This window comes from Bufo gargarizans, chromosome 5 (assembly GCF_014858855.1).
Source record: "Bufo gargarizans isolate SCDJY-AF-19 chromosome 5, ASM1485885v1, whole genome shotgun sequence".
NCBI lineage: Eukaryota > Metazoa > Chordata > Amphibia > Anura > Bufonidae > Bufo > Bufo gargarizans.
This window is the reverse complement of record NC_058084.1, coordinates 5471968-5498908: the sequence shown is the minus strand read 5'-3', so window position 1 is coordinate 5498908 and position 26941 is coordinate 5471968. Positions and strand designations below refer to the sequence as shown.

Here is a 26941-nt window from a genome sequence, read left to right as displayed (position 1 = left end):
TATTGCGGGGAAATATTCAGAAGAATCTCATTTATTTCGTTTTCAGGGGACGGTCCTGCTGAATGATTGACACCCTGCTGTGTGTGAGCAGGACCGACCCCAGGAATGTAACTCAATAACGGATTAAATGTTCAGAATCTTTTCCCACGAGTCTATATATCCATCCTCTCCTCTCCCACGTGATATCGTGCTGCCCTCAGGGCGCTACCTTTTAATGTGACAGGTTCCCTTTAAGGTTAGTTGATCTGTAGTATAATATCTGCTCCATGCAAGAACTTGATGTACAGCAGATCACGCTATCCTCCATGTCTTGTAAGATATCTTGTATACACCTGCTCTCCTGTATGGGAGGAATGTGGAGAATGCAGGAGCCGTGAGTCTTCTGAGGCCTCCAGCCTATATGGAGGCACCCCGCTGATGAACTGGTGGAGCCACGTACTTAGCTTTAGACAGCACGTGCCCAAAACTTCTAGGGATATGTTTTTATTTTTTACATTTTATGGTAGAAGGACTAGTTCCTGCTTCGATGTTTACCATACGTGCTTGCCGACAGTGAATAGAGACACTTGTGACCATCTAGCCTGAATTTTTTACTGTTGTATCCAGCCTAGTCAATCCCCTGTGAGCTAATACCAGTGGCTGAAATCTTTGGTAGTTTCCCACAAACCATTGGCTAGACTGGATAGAATTAACTTTTATTTTCGGCCCTTGGGATTCCTTCAGTCTGACAATGTGGCGCCCAACCAGAAAAGGTTGTGCACCCCTGCTGTAACTGATGAGAAATGTCTGATGCTTAGACTACTGCCGTAGTAATATCCCTGGGTGCAGACTCTTTGAGCAACCCCATTAAACAAGGCATACTGCCAGGTAGATTTGATCCTGCTGATTAAAAAGATACCTTTCTTGTGAAAATCGGTTCATGCGTTCCTGAGAAAGAGGCTTCAGTGCACCGAGGGGCGTGGCCAGCACAGAGGGGTTAGGCCCCACCCCTTAGTGTCGTGATGCTTTCACTTGCGTAAAGAACAAAATTCTTTTTTGCTCAGGAAGGCCACAGCCGATTTTCACAAGACAGGTATCGTTTTAATCAGCAGGATCAACTCCACCTGTTTGTATACCTGGTTTAATAAGGTTGGTCCTGCCGATACGTGCCCTTTAAGACATCTTGAAGTCTGTTGTTGCAAGGAAACACCATAGTTCCAAATAAAATCTGACTGGTAATTTCCCCCTTCTCCCATGAGCGTATGACCTTTCTTCCGGACTAGTTAAGATTTTTATCTGGAATGTCTGAGTAAATAGCACATTATGTCCGAGGGTCAGATGTGCTCCGGCGATAATGTTTGTTCAGTGACCTTAAATAAAAAAAAGTTTGTTTTTTTTTTAAATACACAAACAAAATACATCTTTTAATGAATACAGCATGGGGCTCTGTTTGCGATACGTCAGATTAGTGCGGTTTCTAGACCACTGGGTGACGAATTAATGGGCAGAAATAGAAAATTATGCAGATATGTTTTGTTGATCCATTTTATTTCTGCGTGCGTTTTAATGCCGTCAGTGCCACCTTCTCCTTTTGGTGGAGTCGTCAGTGCTGTACCATGCTGGTAGCCAGTGTGTTTACACTCGTTCCTGGCAACCAGTGTTGTGCCACCCTGGCTGCTCAGTCTATGTGCCGCACTGTGCAGACAGAACATACATTCGGCGCTAAGGTTGGCAGTGCAGATAGGCATGAGAGCCAGGCAGCTCGGGGGTCGCTTTACTCCCATAGGACTCTGCAGTATTAGCAAACAGGGTTACCGTTCACTTGCAGCAAGCAGAGATCAAGAAAATGATAAGGAACTGAAACACAAAGCTAATAAAGGAAATCCCTGATTCAGGACCCTCCTCTACTGGCGGCCCCTGACTCTCTGATATCAATGGGATCCGTGTAACGCTTCCTTTGCCCTGTGGTGGCGCTGCAGGAAGACTCGCTGTAGATTATCATGTACAGACCCTGTGTGTATATAACGTATAATAAGGGTCCTTGGACCAAACAGTATGGGGTCGGGCAGGGAGTCGGAGGCAGCAGATGTCATTTCCTGGTACCCTGTGGTGTAGCAGAGCATCATATACAGTTCATACCCCCGATAGGAGATGTTACTTTGCATCAAAGTATGATAGAAGAATAATGGCGCATCATCATATGAAATTAGTGCCTGGTACTGAGTGTGATATAGCCATATTACGGTATAGCAGTGCAATATACAGTGTATCGCTACAGGTATTCCAAGGAATCCTATAAGGAATCTTACTCTATGGATATCAACGTCCATTAATATGTACTGATAATCGATTAAAATTCACCCCGTGGCTGTGATCTCCAACCTGTGTCACTGCAGCAGTCGCCAGACTACAACTCTCAGTATGCCCTAACAAAGTGTCAGTAAGTATCCTGCTAGGAGTTGGAGGCCACCGTCCTGTGCTGCAGCACCACCGTATATACGGAGACGTTATGTGCGGGCGGAGATCTTGTGCTATTTCACAATCGCAGTTTCCACAAATATTTCTTACTGCACTGGGATTTGTCAAAGAAAGTCAAATGTCAGCGCTTCTCCAGGAAACTCCCGTCCCCGCGTGGGAAAAAATGTGACACCCGTAAGAGCGGAATGTCAGTGTCATTGTAGACCTCAAAACCAGGAATGCGATGCATCAGATCACGGCTGAGAACGAGCTCCGACATCAGTTATGAGGATGCAGAAATGTGGTCCGTTAGGTGATTAAAGGGGAACTCCACTCGCAGAACTGATTTCACCCTAATAAGACTAAGGGCTCTTTCACACTTGCGTTGTCCGGGTCCGTCGTGTACTCCTTTTGCCGGAATTACACGCCGGATCCGGAAAAACGCAAGTGAACTGAAAGCATTTGAAGACGGATCCGTCTTTAAAATGCGTTCAGTGTTACTATGGCAGCCAGGACGCTATTAAAGTCCTGGTTGCCATAGTAGTAGTGGGGAGCAGGGGAGCAGTATACTTACAGTCCGTGCGGCTCCCGGGGCGCTCCAGAATGATGTCAGAGCGCCCCATGCGCATGGATGACGTGTCATGCGATCACGTGATCCTTGCGCTTGGGGCGCCCTGACGTCACTCTGGAGCGCCCCGGGAGCCGCACGGACGGTAAGTATGCTGCTCCCCCGCTCCCCGCTACACTTTACCATGGCTGCCAGGACTTTAGCGTCCCGGCAGCCATGGTAACCATTCAGAAAAAGCTAAACATCGGATCCGGTAATGCGCCGAAACGACGTTTAGCTTAAGGCCAGATCCGGATCAATGCCTTTCAATGGGCATGAATTCCGGATCCGGCCTTGCGGCAAGTGTTCAGGATTTTTGACCGGAGCAAAAAGCGCAGCATGCTGCGGTATTTTCTCTGGCCAAAAAACGTTCCGGTCCTGAACTGAAGACATCCTGATGCATCCTGAACGGATTTCTCTCCATTCAGAATGCATTAGGATAAAACTGATCAGGATTCTTCCGGCATAGAGCCCCGACGACGGAACTCTATGCCGGAAGAAAAGAACGCAAGTGTGAAAGAGCCCTAAAGCGTAATGCAGCCTGCTGCTGGAAATGTACCACTCTCATCATCCCGTCTTAATTTACCTGTGCCTCCCTCACCCGGTGTCTACAGGTAGCAGCTGTGGTCACCAGTACAAGAAAGAAGACCCTCATTCACTGACAGCAAGCAAATACCTTGAAAAAAATAAATAAATACGAGGAATTGAAACACAAAGTGTGTAATAAAATGCATTATTTTTACAATGATTATGTTTATTAAAGTAAAACTGGAAGACCCCTTTAAAGGGAATGTGTCATTGGAAAATGACGTACTGTTTAAATCCATGTTTTTAGGTTAAACATATTTTGTTAAAGAATTTCCGGTGGTTATTTTTAATTTTCCATGTCTGTATCTGTACAAAAAAAATATTCACTAGCCACTAAGCCCAATACTACATCTTGGTCTGTACAGATCACTTCACTGCAGTTATCTGCTTATCATTACAAGCAGGATTAGAATGACAGATATTTTTTATACATATATATATATATATAGTGGAACACGATGGCGGCACTGGACAGAAAAAACTAGCGGGTGCTAGGTCCAAGGGTATAGCTGCTTACCCCGTAACTTTAGATAGGAAAACCGGACAGCACTCCAGGTAAAAGACAAATGGTATTTATTCACCCATGTGGTAAGGCAACGTTTCAGCTCATACAAAGAGGCTTTTTCAAGCAATGCTTGAATTGCTTGAAAAAGGCTCTTTGTATGAGCTGAAGCGTTGCCTTACCACATGGGTGAATAAATACCATCTGTCTTTTACCTGGAGTGCTGTCCGGTTTATATATATATATATATATATATATATATATATATATATATATATACAGTATTGGGACATCAACACAATTCTAACATTTTTGGCTCTATACACCACCACAATGGATTTGAAATGAAATAAACAAGATGTGCTTTAACTGCAGACTGTCAGCTTTAATTTGAGGGCATTTACATCCAAATCAGGTGAACGGAGCAGGAATTACAGCAGTTTGCATCTGTGCCTCCCACTTGTTAAGGGACCAAAAGTAATGGGACAGAATAATAATCATAAATCAAACTTTCACTTTTTAATACTTGGTTGCAAATCCTTTGCAGTCAATTACAGCCTGAAGTCTGGAACGCATAGCCATCACCAGACGCTGGGTTCCATCCCTGGTGATGTTCTGCCAGGCCTCTACTGCAACTGTCTTCAGTTCCTGCTTGTTCTTGGGACATTTTCCCTTCAGTTTTGTCTTCAGCAAGTGAAATGCTCAATCGGATTCAGGTCAGAGGATTGACTTGGCCATTGCAGAACATTCCACTTTTTTCCCTTAAAAACCTCTTTGGTTGCTTTTGCAGTATGCTTTGGGTCATTGTCCATCTGCACTGTGAAGCGCCGTCCAATGAGTTCTGAAGCATTTGGCTGAATATGAGCAGATAATATTGCCCGAAACACTTCAGAATTCATCCTGCTGCTTTTGTCAGCAGTCAGATCATCAATAAATACAAGAGAACCAGTTCCATTGGCAGCCATACATGCCCACGCCATGACACTACCACCACCATGCTTCACTGATGAGGTGGTATGCTTAGGATCATGAGCAGTTCCTTTCCTTCTCCATACTCTTCTCTTCCCATCACTCTGGTACAAGTTGATCTTGGTCTCATCTGTCCATAGGATGTTGTTCCAGAACTGTGAAGGCTTTTTTAGATGTCGTTTGGCAAACTCTAATCTGGCCTTCCTGTTTTTGAGGCTCACCAATGGTTTACATCTTGTGGTGAACCCTCTGTATTCACTCTGGTGAAGTCTTCTCTTGATTGTTGACTTTGACACACATACACCTACCTCCTGGAGACTGTTCTTGATCTGGCCAACTGTTGTGAAGGGTGTTTTCTTCACCAGGGAAAGAATTCTTCGGTCATCCACCACAGTTGTTTTCCATGGTCTTCCAGGTCTTTGGTGTTGCTGAGTTCACCGGTGCGTTCCTTCTTTTTAAGAATGTTCCAAACAGTTGTTTTGGCCAGGCCTAATGTTTTTGCTATCTCTCTGATGGGTTTGTTGTGTTTTTTCAGCCTAATGATGGCTTCACTGATAGTGACAGCTCTTTGGATCTCATCTTAAGAGTTGACAGCAACACATTCCAAATGCAAATAGCAGACTGGAAATGACCTCTGGACCTTTTATCTGCTCATTGTAATTGGGATAATGAGGGAATAACACACGCCTGGCCATGGGACAGCCGAGAAGCCAATTGTCCCATTACTTTTGGCCCCTAACAAGTGGGAGGCACATTGCAAACTGTTGTAATTCCTGCACCGTTCACCTGATTTGGATGTAAATACCCTCAAATTACAGCTGACAGTCTGCAGGTAAAGCACATCTTGTTTGTTTCATTTCAAATCCATTGTGGTGGTGTATAGAGCCGAAAATATTAGAATTGTGTCGATGTCCCAATATTTATGGACCTGGCTTATATATACAGAGAGAGAGAGAGGGAATCCACCATTCACAGGAGCTTATCTACTCCCTCCTGACCCCTGCAGAGGTCACAGAGCATGCCTAAAAAACTCTCCCGAAGATGGCAATGGGGTCAGCTCCTGTCCATTGTGTCTATGGCCCATAGTGGCTGCTGTAAAGCATAACCGCTCCGGCAAGATGGCTGCCCCCATAATTATGTTCAGAACTTAGATTAAGAAAAACTGCAAGAAAATAGGTTACAAAGATTTGTGCCTATGACACTGGCTGACCTGTTCCATGTGCGCTTGGCAGCTGAAGACATCTGTGTTGGTCCCATGTTCCTATGTGCCCGCATTGCTGAGAAAAATGAGGTTTTAATATATACAAATGAGCTTCTAGGAGCAACGGGGGCGTTACCATTACACCTAGAGGCTTTGCTCTCTCTGAAACTGCCACACCCCCTGCACTATGCCCTGCCAATCAAAGTGCAGCGTGTGCGTCAGTTGCAGAGAGAGCAGAGCCTCTAGGTGTAACGCCAACGCCCCCGTTGCTCCTAGAGGCTCATTTGCATATATTAAACCATCATATTTCTCAGCAATGCGGGCACATATGAACATGCAGGGGGGGGGGGGATTCAAATTTTTAACAGGTTCCCTACTCAAAGTCAGATGCGCTGCGTCACAACACATGTTTACATATACATACACCATAAATATGCAACACATATACACCATATACATGGTACACATACATAAATACCCCATGTATACACTGCACACACACCACAAAACTTTTAAAAAGCCTAAGGAACTAAACTATCAAAAGTTTTTTTCCCAGCGCCGGCCGACACCTCTAACCCCTCCCAATGTCTATCTGTACATGTCCCAACCCTGCTTAGTCTCCATTGTGCCCCCCACACAGTAGTTATGCCAGATATGGGATGGTTGGGAGGTATACATACATAGACTATATAGACACTACACTCACATAATCACATATACAATATACACCATACAGTATATAATGAGCCCTAGGCTACACTTACAGTAGACTTACCTACACCATATGCATTTTATACACATTTGTACCTAGCACTAAAGACATATTTGAATACATATTCTATGCTATCCAGAATACAGCGCCCCATACCTCTTACATCAAGTGACTTCTCTTGTGATGCAGACCTTCTCTTTCTTCATCTTCTCCTTTGAGAGCAGACCGCCATGATGATTTTCACCAATCTCTCATCTCTGCAGTTTGACAAAAGACATCTTGGGTTCCTACTTTTCCATCATCCTCCCACCTTCTTTAATAATAATAATGTGCACTAGTTCAAAAATGCTCCCGTTTTGTGTGCCAGTACAAAAATATTCCCTCAGTGCCCCCAGTTGAGCTAATGTCCCCATAGTGCATCTATAATGTGTGCAAGTATAAAATACCCCTATATAATGTCCCTAGTAAATGCCCACATAATGCTTCTCTCCTCTTCCTCATAGTGCCCCCAATGTGCCAGTATAAGATTCCCCCATAGTGTCGCCCAGAATGTGCCAGTATAAATGCCCCTTCTTAGTGCCCCCATATAATATGCCCCCATAGTGTTCTTCCCCCAACACCATAGTGTCCCCATAATGTGCCAGTATAAGATGCCCCCATAGTGTCCCCCATGTGCCAGCAATGTCCCCGGTAGATGAACTCCATAGTTTTCCCAAGGATGTGCCAGTAGATGCCCCCCATAGTGTCCCCCATAATGTGCCAGTAATGCCCCCATAGTGTCCCCCATGTGCCAGCAATGCCCCCAGTAGATGCCCCCATGTGTCAGCAATTTCCACAGTAGATGCCCCCCATAGTGTCCCCATGGATGTGCCAGTAGTTGCCCCCATAGTGTCCCCCATGTGCCAGTAATGCCCCCATGATCCAGTAATGCCCCATACTGTCCCCTATCATGTGCCAGTAATTCCCCCAGTTGATGCCCCCTTAGCGCGCCACATAAAATAAATAAAAAACACTAATACTTACCTCCATGCTGGTAGCGATGCATGCCTCTTCCGGCCTGTGTCCCGCGCAGTACAAATCTCGGCTCAGCCGGACGCGATGATGTCATCGCTCCTCCTGCACCAGCCTTTGATAGACTGCAAGCCTAGTGCCTGCAGCCTGTCGGAGGAGCAGGAAAGGAAGACGCCTCTCCCCGATCTGCTGCCGAGCTCCGGATCGGGATTCAGCCAGCAACGCGGTTCTCCGATCCGGCTGTAATTTTAACAACTGGATGTGGAGAACCAGAGCGAACCGGCTGAATCCCATTCCTGTGAACGTGGGACCAACACAGATGTCTTCAGCTGCCAAGTGCACATGTAACAGGTCAGCCAGTGTCATAGGGACAAAACTGCTGACAGATGCCCTTTAACCGGCAGAAAAAATGTTTGACACATTTCCTTTAGGAGGCGCCGTCACCGGGTGCAGATGCATCCTGGAGCTTCTCTACTATTATCAGTTGGATTGTCATTTGAGTAACTTCCCTAGATGTATCAGTGTGAGAATGATTATAGCGGGAGAGGGGGCGTTGTGTCACCCGTGATTTCCAGCCTGCGGGAAGGATCTGACAGAATGTGTCACTTTACAGAATACGTACCGCTATAATGCAGTCAGTTTACTACGAGGTGGCGGCTCACTGAAGATTCTGTGTAAGTCGGGAACTTTATCATCGTGTTGCTAATCTAATCTCCCTCCATGCTCTCCTTTGGATCTCCTGTGTTTTATATGACAGGCTTGTGCAGACTTTTCATTGATACCTGGCGTCTGTGCTGTACCGCCAGATATGTCAGCTCTGTGACCATGTACAGTATGTGGCCAGTGTGACAATGTCCTGTACACTCTGAGGATGCTGCTGTCTGCCTAAAATAACTGCGGTCGGAAGTAGGGATCGCCGATACCGATAACCTGTGAACTTTCAGGCCGATAACTTATAGGCACTGCGCCAATGATTTTAATACTGGGGGGTGGAGAGAAAGGCGCATTGCGCCACCAATTACTTTAATACTCCAATGTTTTTAATAGTGGGGAGGGCACATTGCGCCACCAATGATAATTAACGTTTAATACAGGAGGCGGGTGTGTCGGCGGCAGAATCGCACAGCCGGCACAACTGCCGCTGATCGCAGCGCCCTGAGAGTGACTCCTTCTCCCCTGTGCTGCTGAGGGAACATGGCGCGCTGACAGCAGCGCGCTCATGTTCTGTGATAGCGGGGTGAACGCATTATCGGCAAGGTTAGATGCCGATACCAAAAATATTTGAAAATCGGGAATATCGGCCGATAATAATTATCGGTAACTCCGATAATCTGTCGATCCCTAGTCGGAAGGCCTTCTAACACTGTAATGAAACGTGAGGCGCAGGAAACCTCTACCTGTGATTAACCTTGGCTCTGCAGTCAGCACATGGAAAATGAAGAAACTGTCTATAGCCCTAAATAACCCCTCCACCCTTCCCCCAAACCAATTAGCATTTTTTTCATCTTTCAGAGCTGCATTTACGATTCTGCAAAATTCAGAGCTCATATCTGTCAGCACTCCTTGCTAGTTCAGCGTCTACACTGATTGTACTCTGGTGATTTGTCCCTATGACACTGGCTGACCTGTTACATGTGCGCTTGGCAGCTGAAGGCATCTGTGTTGGTCCCATGTTCCTATGTGCCCGCATTGCTGAGAAAAATAAGGTTTTATATATGCAAATGAGCTCCTAGGAGCAACGGGGGCGTTACCATTACACCTAGAGGCTCTGCTCTCTCTGCAACGCCTGCGGCCTCTCCTCTTTGATTGACAGGGCCAAATAATTCAAATGTCATCACGCCTGTTAATCAAAGTGGAGAGGGAGCAGCAGTTGCAGAGAGAGCAGAGCCTCTAGGTGTAATGGTAACGCCCCCGTTGCTCATAGAGTCTCATTTGCATATATTAAAACCTCATTTGTCTCAGCAATGTGGACACTTATGAACATGGGACCAACAGAGATGCCTTCCGCTGCCGAGCGCACATGTAACAGGTCAGCCGGTGTCATAGGTACAAAACTGCTGACCGATGCCCTTTAAAGATATTCAAATCTACAAGGTTGCTGACTGTTGCCAATTACAACCAGCAGAATTGTGAATGCTGCTCTGGAGTATAATATGGGCTAATTTCCAATCTTAAACAGCTGACTATGTGATATATTATCTACATTTCATGTACATTAGATTCACATACAAAGGGACAGTATGCATATGCGATAAGCAAGATGCAGCCAGTAATATAACTAATCATGTATTCGTATCTGCATTGTGTTTTTCCATTCATGTCATTTTTTTCCGATTTTCCACAACTCTGTGTTGACGAGAATCACGAGTCGTATACTCTATGAATGGAGTGTCATTGAAAAAGAAGACATTAATCTTTTGCCGTGGTGTTAGAATTGGGGTTGTATGATTACACTGTGATGAGCGGATGAATATTTAACCGATGCCTGCAGGAGTGAGTGAATATGATCATGATTTACTTGTAAGTAGTGTTTAATTAGTGTTCTGCTTTTTTCCTCCTTGTCTCTTATTTGCTTCCCTGATCGAAGTCTAGGAGAGTAAGTTTTATCATTTGTCGGTCTGACTTCATTGTCAGATTATTCCCCATATTCACTCCTTAATTTTCTTAAATTTGTTTCATTGATTTTCAAAATCAGCGACCACAGCTATCTCCATGTCAGCCCACAAGAATTTTACTATTATATAATTGGTCCTTATGATCAGATTAAGTTCTATAATACTGTTCTCTATATACAAGAACTAAACTGCTATAATACTGCCCAATATCTATGAAAAAATAACTACTAGAATACTGCTCCTATGTACAAGAATATAACTACTATAATAATGCTCCTATGTACAAGAATATAACTACTATAATACTGCCTCCTATGTACAAGAATATAACTACTATAATACTTCTCCTATGTACAAGAATATAACTACTATAATACTGCACCTATATACAAGAATCTAATTACTATAATACTGCTCCTATGTACAAGAATATAACTACTATAATACTGCACCTATGTACAAGAATATAACTACTATAATACTGCTCCTATGTACAAGAATATAACTACTATAATACTGCTCCTATGTACAAGAATATAACTACTATAATACTGCTCCTACATACAAGAATATAACTACTATAATACTGCACCTATATACAAGAATATAACTACTATAATACTGCACCTATATACAAGAATATAATTACTATAATACTGCTCCTATGTACAAGAATATAACTACTATAATACTGCTCCTATGTACAAGAATATACGGTAACTACTATAATAATGCTCCTATGTACAAGAATATAACTACTATAATACTGCCTCCTATGTACAAGAATATAACTACTATAATACTTCTCCTATGTACAAGAATATAACTACTATAATACTGCACCTATGTACAAGAATATAACTACTATAATACTGCACCTATATACAAGAATCTAATTACTATAATACTGCTCCTATGTACAAGAATATAACTACTATAGTACTACCTCCTATGTACAAGAATATAACTACTATAATACTGCTCCTATGTACAAGAATATAACTACTATAATACTGCTCCAATGTACAAGAATATAACTACTATAATACTGCTCCTATGTACAAGAATATAACTACTATAATACTGCTCCAATGTACAAGAATATAACTACTATAATACTGCTCCTATGTACAAGAATATAACTGCTATAATACTGCCTCCCATGTACAAGAATATAACTACTATAATACTGCTCCTATGTACAAGAATATAACTACTATAATACTGCCTCCCATGTACAAGAATATAACTACTATAATACTGCCTCCTATGTACAAGAATATAACTGCTATAATACTGCTCCTATGTACATGAATATAACTACTATAATACTGCCCCTATGTACAAGAATATAACTACTATAATACTGCTCCTATGTACAAGAATATAACTACTATAATACTGCCTCCCATGTACAAGAATATAACTACTATAATACTGCCTCCTATGTACAAGAATATAACTGCTATAATACTGCTCCTATGTACATGAATATAACTACTATAATACTGCCCCTATGTACAAGAATATAATTACTATAATACTGCTCCTATGTACAGGAATATAACTACTATAATACTGCTCCTATGTACAAGAATATAACTACTATAATACTGCTCCTATGTACAAGAATATAACTACTATAATACTGCTCCTATGTACAAGAATATAACTACTATAATACTGCTCCTATGTACAAGAATATAACTACTATAATACTGCTCCTATGTACAAGAATATAACTAGGTAGAAATTAACTAATAATCATGGTTTATTATTTATGAGGGTGAGCATATTGCAGGAACGAGTTATTCACTTAGATGTTTTTCTTCTGTGTATAAATCATGGTATTATTCTTTCTTTGTAGGACTCCCAGAGCAAACAGGGAGGGTACAGTATGCACCAGCTCCAAGGAAACAAGGAGTACGGCAGTGAGAAGAAGGGCTATCTGTTAAAGAAGAGTGATGGGTAAGGGCTAGGACTTTATACACCTGCATGGCCTAGTGCCCTGGTGTAACACCAGCTGTATGCGGTGCCTCATAAACCTTTAGGTTCGGATCCGTTATGCTGGCCATAGACTTGTATTATGACGGAATGACTCTAAAGGCTTTCCGTTATACATCCCGTCCTTAAATTGGCTTTTGGTCCGTGGTCACAGGATCCATAACGCAATTCAGCGGTAACCAGAACCGAACCCAAGCTTCTAAAACAGAAATTCACTCATCCCTAATGATGAGTTACATCCTGTATTGTACTCCAGAGCTGCACTCACTATTCTGCTGGTGCAGTCACTGTGTACATACATTACATTACTTATCCTGTACTGATCCTGAGTTACATCCTGTATTATACTCCAGAGCTGCACTTACTATTCTGCTGGTGGAGTCACTGCATATATACATTACATTACTTATCCTTTACTGATCCTGAGTTACACCCTGTATTATACTCCAGAGCTGCACTCACTATTCTGCTGGTGGAGTCACTGTGTACATACATTACATTACTTATCCTGTACTGATCCTAAGTTACATCCTGTATTATACTCCAGAGCTGCACTCACTATTCTGCTGGTGCAGTCACTGTGTACATACATTACATTACTTATCCTGTACTGATCCTGAGTTACATCCTGTATTATACTCCAGAGCTGCACTCACTATTCTGCTGGTGCAGTCACTGTATACATACATTACATTACTTATTCTGTACTGATCCTGAGTTACATCCTGTATTATACTCCAGAGCTGCACTCAATATTCTGCTGGTACAGTCACTGTGTACATACATTACATTACTTATCCTGTACTGATCCTGAGTTACATCCTGTATTATACTCCAGAGCTGCACTCAATATTCTGTTGGTACAGTCACTGTGTACATACATTACACTACTTATCCTGTACTGATCCTGAGTTACATCCTGTATTATACTCCAGAGCTGCACTCACTATTCTGCTGGTGCAGTCACTGTGTACATACATTACATTACTTATCCTGTACTGATCCTGAGTTACATCCTGTATTATACTCCAGAGCTGCACTCACTATTCTGCTGGTGGAGTCACTGTGTGCATACATTATTTATTCTGTACTGATCTTACATTACATCCAATTAGTTTTTATTACACATTGTTACTACTGTACTGTTCCTGGGGTACAGACTATTTTTTGTGCATAATTATATATTTTATTTTTTATGCTCCATCTTTCGCTTTTCGGTTTTCCATCTTTGTTACTGGGAATGTTAACAGCACTCGGAGCCTGTGCCTGCTGTGTCTTTGCACCGTGAGGTCTCCTGGAGTAGAATTTCCTTGTGTGCCTCAGAAGGATATACAGATCGGCTGGATAATAATGGATCACACCTCGTCTATTATAACAGCTCACACATGACGGATGTTATAGTAAAGCTCGGCGCGTTCATGTGACGGCTGCAGATGACATTGGATTGTGTTTTCTTTTCAGGCTGAGAAAAGTCTGGCAAAGGAGAAAGTGTATGGTGAAAAATGGCATCCTGACAATATCCCACGCCACAGTAAGTACAGGGACTGTCTTAAAGGGGTTCTCCAATGACTAATATAAAACTGAAGATCAGACATCATATGACAACCTCTTTCTAACAAAGCTAGAACCAGCCCTGTACCTCACATGGATTCAGAGATCTCCTCATTCATTGCTCTGCTAGATTTATATGGAGGTGGTAGCTCAAGGGGAGGTGTGTCCTTTCTGCTGCAGCTCAGGGGGCGTGTCTCAGCTCTCCCTATTACAGCTCAGGGGGCGTGTCTAAACTCTCCCTATCACGGCTCAGGGGGCGTGTCTCAGCTCTCCCTATCACAGCTCAGGGGGGCGTGTCTCAGCTCTCCCCATCACAGCTCGGGGGGCGTGTCTCAGCTCTCCCTATCACAGCTCAGGGGGGCGTGTCTCAGCTCTCCCTATCACAGCTCAGGGGGGCGTGTCTCAGCTCTCCCTATCACAGCTCAGGAGGCAGTTGAAGGATGAAACTGAGCATGTGCAGCCTTCTCAGTGAGCCGGACAAAGAAATAAGGAAAAGAATAAACAGCAGGTGGCGCTATACAGATACATTTTATTGAATAACTCACTGGCTTTGCAAAATTTTTAATTACTTGCAATTATAAAAGTATTCAGATCGAGGTGCTGGTTTGAAAACTGTAGAATATTTTTCGTGGGAAAAGCTTATAAAGTTAACTTGTCCTAAGTACATGGCCTAAGGGTTTTCCAATGTCTAGATCAGGGATCAGCAACCTTTGGCACACCATCTGTACTGAAACTACAACTCCCAGAATTCTCCTTACACAAAGTGTGCATGCTGGGAGTTGTAGTTTCACCGCAGCTGATCCCTAGATATTGATGAGCTATGCTCAGGGTCAGTGGCGGATTATAATTGGGGCGTTTGGGTCGGTAGCCCCGGGCCCGGCATCGCTGGGGGGCCCAACGACCCAAACGCCCACAAACTACGGCGGGGCACGGGAGCGCATAGTTCCCTGCCCCGCCGCCGATCACCGCCATAGGCTTCAGGCCTAGCAGGCCTGAAGCCTATGCGGTAGTAAAATCCCGGTGCAGGCGGGCGTGATGACGTCATCACGCAGTGCCTGTGCCCGGACGCAGCACACTGACGTGTGTGCGCACGCCTGCACCATCTACGAGTCAGCGCCGGCTGGGACACAGGTAAGTATTAGCTTTTATTTTTTTATTTTTTGTGTGCCAACTGCTGACTTTCGGGGACATTACTGAAGGAACAGGGGGGGCAAACTACTACGTGGGGGCAAATTACTAGTATGGGGGAAATTAATACTGTGGGGGTAGTGTGGGAGACAATTAATACTGTAGGGGCAAATTACTACCATGGGGGGAATTAATACTGTGAGGGCAGTGTGGAGAAATTAATACTGTGAGGGCAGTGTGGAGAAATTAATACTGTGGGGGCAGTGTGGGGGGCTATTTACTTAGTGGATGGCAGTGTGGGGGCAAATTATCTAATGGGGGCAGTGTGGGGGGTTATTACTTGATGGGGCAGTGTGGGGGGCAAATTACTTAATGATGGGACAGTGTGGGGGGCAAATCACTTAATGGATGGCAGTGTCTGGGCAAATCACTTAATGGATGTCAGTGTGGGGGCAAATTACTTAATGGATTGCAGTGTGGGGGGCAAATTACTTAATGGATGGCAGTGTCAGGTAAAATGATCTAATGGGGGACAGTGTGTGGTGTTATTACTTGATGGGGGCAGTGTGGGCAGCAAATTACTTTGTGGGTGAAATTACTACATGGGAGACAGTGTGGGGGAAATGACTATATGGGGCAGTGTGGGGGAAATGACTATATGGGGCAGTGTGGGGGAAATGACTATATGGGGCAGTGTGGGGGAAATGACTATATGGGGCAGTGTGGGGGAAATGACTATATGGGGCAGTGTGGGGGAAATGACTATATGGGGCAGTGTGGGGGAAATGACTATATGGGGCAGTGTGGGGGAAATGACTATATGGGGCAGTGTGGGGGAAATGACTATATGGGGCAGTGTGGGGGAAATGACTATATGGGGCAGTGTGGGGGAAATGACTATATGGGGCAGTGTGGGGGAAATGACTATATGGGGCAGTGTGGGGAAATGACTATATGGGGCAGTGTGGGGGAAATGACTATATGGGGCAGTGTGGGGAAATGACTATATGGGGCAGTGTGGGGGAAATTACTATTTGGGGCAGTGTGGGGGAAATTACTATTTGGGGCAGTGTGGGGGAAATTACTATTTGGGGGCAGTGTGGGGGAAATTACTATTTGGGGGCAGTGTGGGGGAAATTACTATTTGGGGGCAGTGTGGGGGAAATTACTATTTGGGGCAGTGTGGGGGAAATTACTATTTGGGGCAGTGTGGAAGAATTACTGTATGGAGCAGTGTGGGGGAAATTACTATTTGAGGGCAGTGTGGTGGAAATTACTATTTGGGGGCAGTGTGGGGGAAATTACTTTATGGGGGCGGTGTGGGGGAAATTACTTTATGGGGGCACTCTAGGGGACATTATAATTGCTGTAGACACTATAGGGACCTTTGGGGTAATTTATCAAACTGGTGTAAAGTATAACTGGGTTAGTTACCCATAGCAGCCAATCAGATTCCAGCTTTCATTTTTCACAGCTCCTTTGGAAAATTTAAGGTGGAATCTGATTGGTTGCTGTGGGCACCTAAGCCAGTTGTAATTTACACCAGTTTGATAAATGACCCCAATTATGAGAACTCTAACGTGTCTGTGTAACAAACTCTGTAGAGACGAGATGCGGCTGAAAGAATTTGTCATGGCGGTCTTGGTCAAACGGAGGAGAAGATGAAAGAGAAGATCTACATGACAGGAGATGTCACTGGATGTAACAGGTATGTTGTGCTGTATTCCCCTATATGTAGAGCTAACTCACCACTGTGACCTGCGTCTCATCTTCTCCTCCAAGTCTTTTTTTTTATCATAATCGTATGTGTTTTAAATTTGGCAACTAAAATTTGTATTTGTCACCTGCAGTCCTATGTAACAGCCTAGATAACAGTGATTACTTTCTGTGTACAGATAATGTAGTAGATGTTCCATGCAGTCCTATGTAACACCCCACATAACACAATAGTTCACTGTGTTATGTGGGTTGTTACATAGGACTGCAGGTAACATCTATGACATCTGTACACAGAGAGTTATGAAATGGTGGGGGTCTGACTCCTGGCACCCCCACCAATCCACTGTTTGAGGAGACCGCGATGTCCCAGTGAGCGTCGCAGCCTCTTTGTTCGTTACCAAGCACAGCCCTGTCCATTTGATAGCCCTGCGCTCGGTATTACAGCTCAGCCGCAATCACTCAGATGAGACAGAGCTGCACCTAGACCATGTGAACGATGTCATATTGCCTAGGAAGAGACGTTGGCGCTTACGAAGCACCGCAGCCTATTCATATAGAAAAAAAAACTAAAACTAAAATGGAGGAGGGGGGGGGGGGGGGCCGAATTGGGTAGACAGCCCCGGGCCTATCATGCACTTAATCCGCCCCTGCTCAGGGTAGGTCCTCGATATCAGTTCGGTTTGGGTCAGCACCAATCAGCCTTTTTCTGCAGCTGCCGTCACCAGATATAACACAGTGGAGCAGGAAGCGTACGGCTCTGTCCACTATGTGGTGGTCGTGCCGGGTAACTGCAGCTCAAGTGAATGGGAGCTGAACTGCAGCCTGGGCACGGCCACTACTCTCTGCTTCCAGCTCCATCCACCTTGGTTTTTTCCAGGACCTGCAGGTGTCCGACTCCCACCAATTTGAATTTGATGACCTATCCTGAGGGTTGTCACCATATCTCGAACCCAGACAACTGCTATAATCACATTTTTATGTTGCACATATTTTTAAGACCTTTTTTGTGTATTTTTCAGAAAAAATTCTGAAATACAATTCCTGTTCTGTAGAGATCATTTCTCAGCAGTCATCTCATTATCATCACAGACAGGTAACACCTATGTAGATTTCAGAGGAGACACCATTCACCATAGGTGATGGACACACCTCACATCCTCCTCTTCCTTGCACAGTGACCTCTGCACAGGTCACAGAGCATGCCCACAACACTTTCCCATACACGTCAGTGGGTCATCCCCAGACCACAGGCTCCTATGGTCCATGTGACTGCTGTAAAAACAAATATCTGAACTGCAGTAAGCAGGCGAGAGCAGCCCCGCAGGCACGGTCACCTTTCTGAATACCCCTCCAGTTTGTGCACTTCCTGTTCCTCTTGACACAGACATGTGACTACTGCAGCCAATCAGTGAATGGAAAAATAAAATATTATCTCTGTAAAACTAAAATAAACCACTGACAATGTAGAAAAAAAATATATTAAAAAAAGCAAAAACCCCACGGGTTGTACATGGCCTTGTGCTTATTTTTTTTTAATTTTGGCGTACGAGTTGATGTTAGAATTTTTCATCTTGCGGGGATGTAACGTTACCTCGCCGGAGGAGACGCTTCTGCGCTGTTTGCCGTGTTTAGGCGAATACTTCAAAGCTGAAGCAAATAAATCTGCTCCTCCGAATGTTTCCCATGTGCGGAGGAAAATATTTTTTCTGCAGTTTCCTCGCCATCCTGGATCGGCAGCTGACGCGCGCTGGCAGACGCTCGGGCCTGACAACAATTAGCCAGTCAGTCACAGGAGCCGGGGCGCCGCTGCGTTCACACCGAACAGCTGCTCATGTGGATAACGTGCGGCAGGGTCTCGTCTTCTAGCTGTTGCGCCGGGGCCATTGTCTGCTGCTGTAATCATCATCTTACGTGGTGATAGCGTGAGATCTCACTGCCGGGGAAGGGGGGGCGTGAAAACTAATTCACGACGCCCAGATGCAATTTACACTTGTCGTCTCGCACAGAACGATTGACGAGGTGACCTGCGTGCGCAGCGTGAGGGTTGTAATGTGCTGTGCTCATGTTCTCATTTCTCCAATGAGCATTTTGCCCGTGTGAACATACCCTTAGGCCGAAATAAGGGTGAGAGGACTCCAGATTTGGGCTCCCTGCCTACCTTTCATCCTTAAAGGGGTTGTGCAAAAATGGCGGCGCACCTTCGGAGCCTGCCTATGGAATACTGGCATTTTTTGCCCTCCCCACAATTGATGTCCCTAGTAGGAGATAATGGAAGAAAAAGAATCTTGTGCAGGTCCAACCATTCAGCACTGTGGCATCTTCATAGTATACCAAGCACAGCGCCATACGTTGTTGAGTGGCCGTACTTGGTATTGCAGCTCAGTTCAACTCGCTTGAATGCGACCAAGCTGCGCAAAGGCGTTGGTGACCGATGAACGTGATGTCACAGGCTGAGAAAGGGGATGCAGCACTCGAGTCGTCACCGCAGTCCCTTTCTAAAAATCTAATTGGCAGAATTTGGACCCCCCCAGCAGTCAGATATCGATCATGTGTTAATATCTGGACAGCCACCGCAACCTCTTTAAGCTAGAAGCCAAATTCTCCGCTGGCTCGGGTTGCATCCTCTGCTGATGCCTCAATGATGGGGCAATATGGACCTTGGCATTGTAGGGGCATTAGCATGTAGCAAAAAGTGATGTATGCAGGAGATGAGCCACCTGATGGATAACACATAGGTCATCGGACAGGATAGCATTCAAAATATAACCCTGTGTATGCAGGACCTGGTTCTTGTTGGCCTCAAGTCATCCCACGATGAAGAAGTCAGCAGCGGCGTCGGCCCCGTGCCCACTGGAGCATGCCATCCGAAGGAGAAAAACACTCTTTTTGACCTTGTAGACCTGATGTTTGACCCCCACCGCGGCTCACCCCTTGAAGAACAGCTTGGCCCTTTGTTATTTCTCATTCTTGTTTTTGTGCGAACCTAAGCTGTGGCCCCGTCTTCTCCAGGAGCCCTTGGCAGCTGCTCATTGGGGCCAGGTGTTTTCGACTCCTACAAGGACAGGCTTGGATTTTGGCAGCTTTCCTCCCACACTTCTACAATGTACGGTCCTTAGGTTAATTGGTGCCCTGCGATGTGTCCTCAGAGAGGGGGGGCTGTAATGGGGCCTTCACGTTGGCCTCCGATGGGCTCTACGGCATTCCCTCTTTTTTTACTCCTTGTTTTAATGCCGTCTTTACAATGTATTTTTCTCTCTGATCACCCGCGGCGCGGTCCGAAGCTTGCCTTTAATTGTGCATTAACTCCACGCCGCGATAATAAGTCGCCTTACACAATTAAAGGAACAGCCGGAGCTCGGAAGCAAATAGGCGATTTTATATTTTTCCACTGTTTTAAATGTGTACCTGTCCCTCCAGAGGCGCTAACTGACGTAGAGTTATCCGGCTCAGAAAATAAAGAGCTTGGTTAAAACGCAGCCCAAAATCCCCAAAAAAAAGACTCTTAAAGGGGTTCTCCACTTTTATACAAATTAAAAGTGTACCTGACCGCTCTCCTGACCCACCTTGTTTTAGTAAATCCTCGTATGCCGTATGTATTCTAGTGCGTCAACATTGATGTTGTGCTGTTCCTCTGTTATTCCGCCTGAAAATATAGAAGACATTGATTTTTGGGCGTTACCGCTTGCCAGTAAGGTGAGTCCCTGCCCAGTCTGACACTGCCCGTACTGACTGTATAGTATCAGAGTAGGAAGGGGCACACTCCATTCACGAGGAGAAATGGACATGTCTAGTAGTCAATTTAGTCATTCATTTCCAGGAGGAATAACAGAGGATCATCACAACGCTGAGTACTGCAAAAAGAAATTCCAGTTACTTTTTGGGGAAATGATCATGTTAGGAGAGCCAAGAGGTTTTTCTTTAATGGTAGCTTCTACAACTTTCTAAAATACCTTAACTTAAACACATTTTCACTGTTTGCTGTCTTTGAATAGAAACATATTCGGTTTACATCTAAAGACTGAAAATCCACCTGGATCATGTCCAACTGACATGGGTGCACGCCTCGTTAAAACATATCCGAATTCTCTTTTAGGGCTAGGAAAAGGTGGGGCTTTCAGGCTCTGGATGTAAACATGCCTGCTTTGATTCACTGACAAGCAAGCAGAGATCTTGACAGTGGTGAATAAATCAGAGAAGACTTCCATTTTTCCCATGTTCTGCTGCACATAAGTTTCTACTTTCATTCATTTCTGTTAGGAGTCTACATCCCCAAGCTGCAGAACGCCATAACATGCTGGTATTTGTAGTTCCAGCATCCAGAACCCTTAGTTCTGTAGCCACCACCTGGTTTCTGACAGTGATTGGTTGACAGGAAGTGCTGACAGAGGGTGGGAACAGTAGAAACCAGGAAGGATTACATTTCTGAGCTTGATTGGCCGATATAGAGTCGAGCTAACGTGGCTGATGGGTAGTAGCTGTGGGCTGTGGTGGGCACTGTGCGGGTTAGCTGTGGTGGCCACTGTGCGGGATAGCTGTGGTGGGCACTGTGCGGGATAGCTGTGGTGGGCACTGTGCGGGATAGCTGTGGTGGCCACTGTGCGGGATAGCTGTGGTGGCCACTGTGCGGGATAGCTGTGGTGGCCACTGTGCGGGATAGCTGTGGTGGCCACTGTGCGGGATAGCTGTGGTGGCCACTGTGCGGGATAGCTGTGGTGGCCACTGTGCGGGATAGCTGTGGTTGGCACTGTGCGGGATAGCTGTGGTGGGCACTGTGCGGGATAGCTGTGGTGGCCACTGTGCGGGATAGCTGTGGTGGGCACTGTGCGGGATAGCTGTGGTGGGCACTGTGCGGGATAGCTGTGGTGGGCACTGTGCGGGATGGCTGTGGTGGGCACTGTGCGGGATAGCTGTGGTGGGCACTGTGCGGGATGGCTGTGGTGGGCACTGTGCGGGATGGCTGTGGTGGGCACTGCGGGATGGCTGTGGTGGGCACTGCGGGATGGCTGTGGTGGGCACTGTGCGGGATGGCTGTGGTGGGCACTGTGCGGGATGGCTGTGGTGGGCACTGTGCGGGATGGCTGTGGTGGGCACTGTGCGGGATGGCTGTGGTGGGCACTGTGCGGGATGGCTGTGGTGGGCACTGTGCGGGATGGCTGTGGTGGGCACTATGTAGGACATTTTTCGGTGGGCACTATGTAGGACATTTTTCGGTGGGCACTATGCGGGGTGTATATATAGCAGGCACTAAGTGGGGCATTTGTGGCAGGCACTATGTGGAGCATCTGTGCTGTGTGCTGTGTTAAGCATCTGTGCCAGGTGCTATGAAGGGCATCTCTGGCGAGTGCTACGCAGGGTTTCTGTAGCATGTGCTATGTGGGGCATGTGTGATGGGCACTATTTGGGGCATTTATGGTTGGCACAATACTGGGTATCTTGTTGGGTATCTGTAGAGCGATATGTGGGGCATCTATGGCGGGCATCTGGTATTGGTCCTATTCGGGCTATTTGTGGCGAACGCCTTGCTTGTCATCTGTGGCAGGCACAATGCTGGGCATCTGTAGCAAGCACTATATGGAGCATCTGTGGTTAATACTATACAAAGCCTATAATGGGCACTGTGGGGGCATTTATGGGTGGTGGCACATTCATTTTCAAATGTTAGAGAGAAGTATCTCACGGGGCAGGGGAACAGGGGTTAATAGCGTGCATACAGTTCTTCAGCTGGTGCCAGCAGTCTTTCGATAAAGGCCCAGATGACAGGCGTATGGCACTGGGCTTCATTGATTCTTCATGTCAGGGTTCAGTGAAGCCAGGTCCACACTAATACATTGTGCCCTCTTCTGCCCGCGGGGTAATAACAGGACCTATCTGCACATGGCTGTCAGGCTTTATCTTCCCTTCCACAGCTCCTAATCCTTTACTCGATGAAGGGGATTATAGGTGATTACAGTATTCTACCCGGCGACTACTACCACTTGTGTGTCAATATTTGCTCTGCCATTGTTCTGAGCAGACGAACCCTGCGTTGCGGAGCATGTTCTGGCCTTTATTCAGGAACGAACCCGACTGACTTGTCAGTACACGGATAACTTTCCATGAGCAAATACCGGGGTTAGTTCTAGAGTAGTACATCTGCAGAAGGCGTTACAGTGTAGCTCCACTTTTTATTTAAAGGCTATGTACACCTTTGACGGCATTTTCTTTTAGGATACCTTTGTACTCATTTTGAACTAAAAATCTTTTTTTTAATTGGTCTTTATTAAAAATGTTGAACTCTTTTCTCTGTACAACTTTGAGATTCTCTAAAAGCAGGCTCTGCGTTTTTGCTGTGTTCCGTCAGGCAGCTCAGCTGACGGCTCCTTATCCGATCTCTTAAACACTCATTATAGCTCGATTTTTATTTCACTGATAAGAATGTGGCTTAAATAAGTGTTTATAACCTTTTAGTAATTTAGAGATAAGGTTTATTAGATGATTTGCACAAAATGAAAGTGAAAGTACGATTCTCACAGCTAGACAGTTAACATTTGCAAAAGAACGGCTGAAAATTTTTAATAAATACCAATTGAAAAAATAACTGTAGGGCCAAAATGAGTAAAATGCAATCATAAAACAAAATTTCCCATGAAGGTGCGCATAGCCTTTAAGTCTACCTGTAATATGGAGTTAGTTTGTAAACACTTTACTTTCTGTATCTCCTCTGGATCATGAGTTATATCAGGTTTTCCATCCATTTGCTGCCCTTTATAAATGCTCCTCCTCTTTCTCCATACTTGCTGAGAGGGGCTCTTCCTGACCAATCGGATGGCTCCTCTGCACTGCTTCTCCTCTCCCATCCCCTTGTGCGGTTTTATTGAACCCAGGGGCAGCTGCATCTCCCTCCTCCTCCTCCCTTTCTTCCATTACTCTGGACAGAACGCAACGTAGTAAGAAGGTGCAGTATTCCTTGAGTGTCCTAGTACTGTTGCTTAATGACAGAAATTTCCAAAGCCAGCTATTAACACTTGGCTTTTACACTTGTGGCACTGCTTCCCATAATCCTAACCTAACTATGTCACTGTCATCTGTGCTCCCATTATGCACTGCTCTCTCATAACAGGAAGCAAGCAATGATGTAGGGATTGTTAGGAATAAGATTAGTAAGCAAAGTGTTTCTAAAGTAACTAAAGAGTGTATTTACCATTGATATACTGTATCTCCTTATGGAGAACGCCTAATCTGCATGAGGAGCCTTATAGGCCATACATGCTCATCTGGAATCCTGGGAAGAGAGTACGCAAATCAGCTCTTAGCAAGCTTTTCCTCCGATGCTACCAGATGTAAGGCAGCTATCCTATAAGTCAATGTTCAACCCTTTAAACAGGCCTTGAGACATGACTTGAATAATAACTAAGCCAGTATCTCAACTGTTTCGGGGTAATTGCCCCTAATCAGTGCAGAGCAGAGAGCACTGGGTGAGAGGCCTAGGTCAGGATTCGTAAGATACTTTATCTTCACATGGAAAGCGCCTAATTGGAGTAAGGAGTCTTATAGGCCAGGCTATAACCCTGAAACAGCTGTCTGCAGCTGAGATGCTGGCTTAGTTATTATCCAATTCATGTCTTAAGGCCTGTTGAAAAGGTTGAACGTTGACCTATAGGATAGTTACCTTATATCTGGTAGCATTAGATGCAGAGCTTTCTAGGAGCTGATTTGCATACCCTCTTTACTGTAACTGGAATATTGCCATATTTATATAAAAAAGATGCTCCAGAGCTGTATTTGCAATTCTGCTGGTTGGTTGCAATCTATTCCTCTGAGTATTTAAATAATCAAGAACACATTGTGTTAATCAGTATCATTATGGGCAGCTCTAGTACCCACATGTCTTTGAACCCCCAATCCCTCTGTACTGCACTTTTAATGTTGGCACGTTTCTGATATATATTCGTTCTCGCAGTCCAACAGGCCTCCTGCAAAACTGAACCTCCTGACCTGCCAAGTGAAACCCAACGCTGATGAGAAGAAATGCTTCGACCTGATATCACGTAAGTCAAATCTCTTTTTCATCCAACATTATATAGATTGTGTCTAAAATTTTATAGATTTATTCCTCTTACGCTGTAGAATGACAATTATAACATGTACGTTATAACATAATTGTATCCCGTATTATACTCCAGATCTGCACTCACTATTCTGCTGGTGCAGTCATTGTGTACATACATTACTTATCCTGTACTGATCCTGAGTTACATCCTGTATTATACTCCAGAGCTGCACTCACTATTCTGCTGGTGCAGTCATTGTGTACATACATTACTTCTCCTGTACTGATCCGGAGTTACATCCTGTATTATACTCCAGAGCTGCACTCACTATTCTGCTGGAGTCACTGTGTACATACATTACATTTCTTATCCTGTACTGATCCTGAGTTACATCCTGTATTATACTCCAGAGCTGCACTCACTATTCTGCTGGTGCAGTCACTGTGTACATACATTACATTACTTATCCTGTACTGATCCTGAGTTACATCCTGTATTATACTCCAGAGCTGCACTCACTATTCTGCTGGTGCAGTCATTGTGTACATACATTACATTACTGATCCTGAGTTACATCCTGTATTATACTCCAGAGCTGCACTCACTATTCTGCTGGTGCATTCACTGTGTACATACATTGCATTACTTATCCTGTACTGATCCTGAGTTACATCCTGTATTATACTCCAGAGCTGCACTCACTATTCTGCTGGTGCATTCACTGTGTACATACATTGCATTACTTATCCTGTACTGATCCTGAGTTACATCCTGTATTATACTCCAGAGCTGCACTCACTATTCTGCTGGTACAGTCACTGTGTACATACATTACATTACTTATCCTGTACTGATCCTGGGTTACATCCTGTATTATACTCCAGAGCTGCACTCACTATTCTGCTGGTACAGTCACTGTGTACATACATTACATTACTTATCCAGTACTGATCCTGGGTTACATCCAGTATTATACTCCAGAGCTGCTCTTCTACTGTTGTAATAGATGCCTCCTCTTCCACTTATCTCTCTATGTGTCAGTTTAGCTACTGTTTGGCATTCTATTCCTTACCCAGGTTGATTATACTGAATCTGTAGCTGGATTGTAGGAGGTTGCTGATCTGGGAGGGGATATTAATTGATAATTCTCCTTTCCCTCTATTTCCAGATAACAGGACGTACCACTTTCAGGCTGAGGACGAGCAGGATTATATAGCGTAAGTTGATCTTTTATCAGACTTCTCTGGAAAATAACAGAGAAATGAATGCAGAGCAGAGACCCTCAATCTGTAGCGTCCCCTCCCTGAGGATCTGCGCCTCTGGCAGAGTCTTCATGGCCTGGAGGTCACTGCTGGAGGTCCGGCTGCGTCCTGTGTAGAATGGCTCTGCAGCTGCCATCAGTATACTGGGAACATTTGAGGAGTAGTGAACACCGCTTGCACTTATAAGGACACTTCCTGAGGACCTGGATGGGCGGAGAAGTGATAATTGGGGTATCAGAACTATGGTGACACTTAACATGACCGCAGCAGCAGATTCAGAGTAGTCTTGTGGGCAGCCACGTGCTTCCCTTTAGGGAAACAATGATTGGACATATCAGACTTCATCCTGTCTGATCCTGATGCTTTACTCAAGATTAGTAGCTTCAGTGGTAATACCATGGACCCCCAGCCAAGGTGAATGGACATATTTATTGCTCAGCCAACACCTGTGACCTATCAGTGGCCAGAGCAATGACATCTATGATCCGGAACAGTGTGCACTGATACTTGGGTTCTAGATCAGATGTGCATCAATAACTGTGGTTCTAGATCAAGTGTATTACAATTTAGCATTCTGGGCATGAGATACTTTGGCACTTGACTTTT

General features: G+C 44.8%; 1 protein-coding gene across 3 annotated transcripts in view; it reads left to right on the top strand.

The window, feature by feature from the left end:
- The window catches only part of ASAP1 (ArfGAP with SH3 domain, ankyrin repeat and PH domain 1), a 201654-nt gene that overhangs the window by 148143 nt on the left and 26570 nt on the right, over positions 1-26941 (top strand). For all 3 annotated transcript variants that reach the window (XM_044295826.1, XM_044295823.1, XM_044295825.1), the window contains 4 exons: positions 12509-12609; positions 14107-14176; positions 24983-25070; positions 26242-26290. In XM_044295826.1, coding sequence (XP_044151761.1) covers positions 12509-12609; positions 14107-14176; positions 24983-25070; positions 26242-26290 — 308 coding nt within the window. The remainder of the gene's footprint in view (positions 1-12508; positions 12610-14106; positions 14177-24982; positions 25071-26241; positions 26291-26941) is intronic.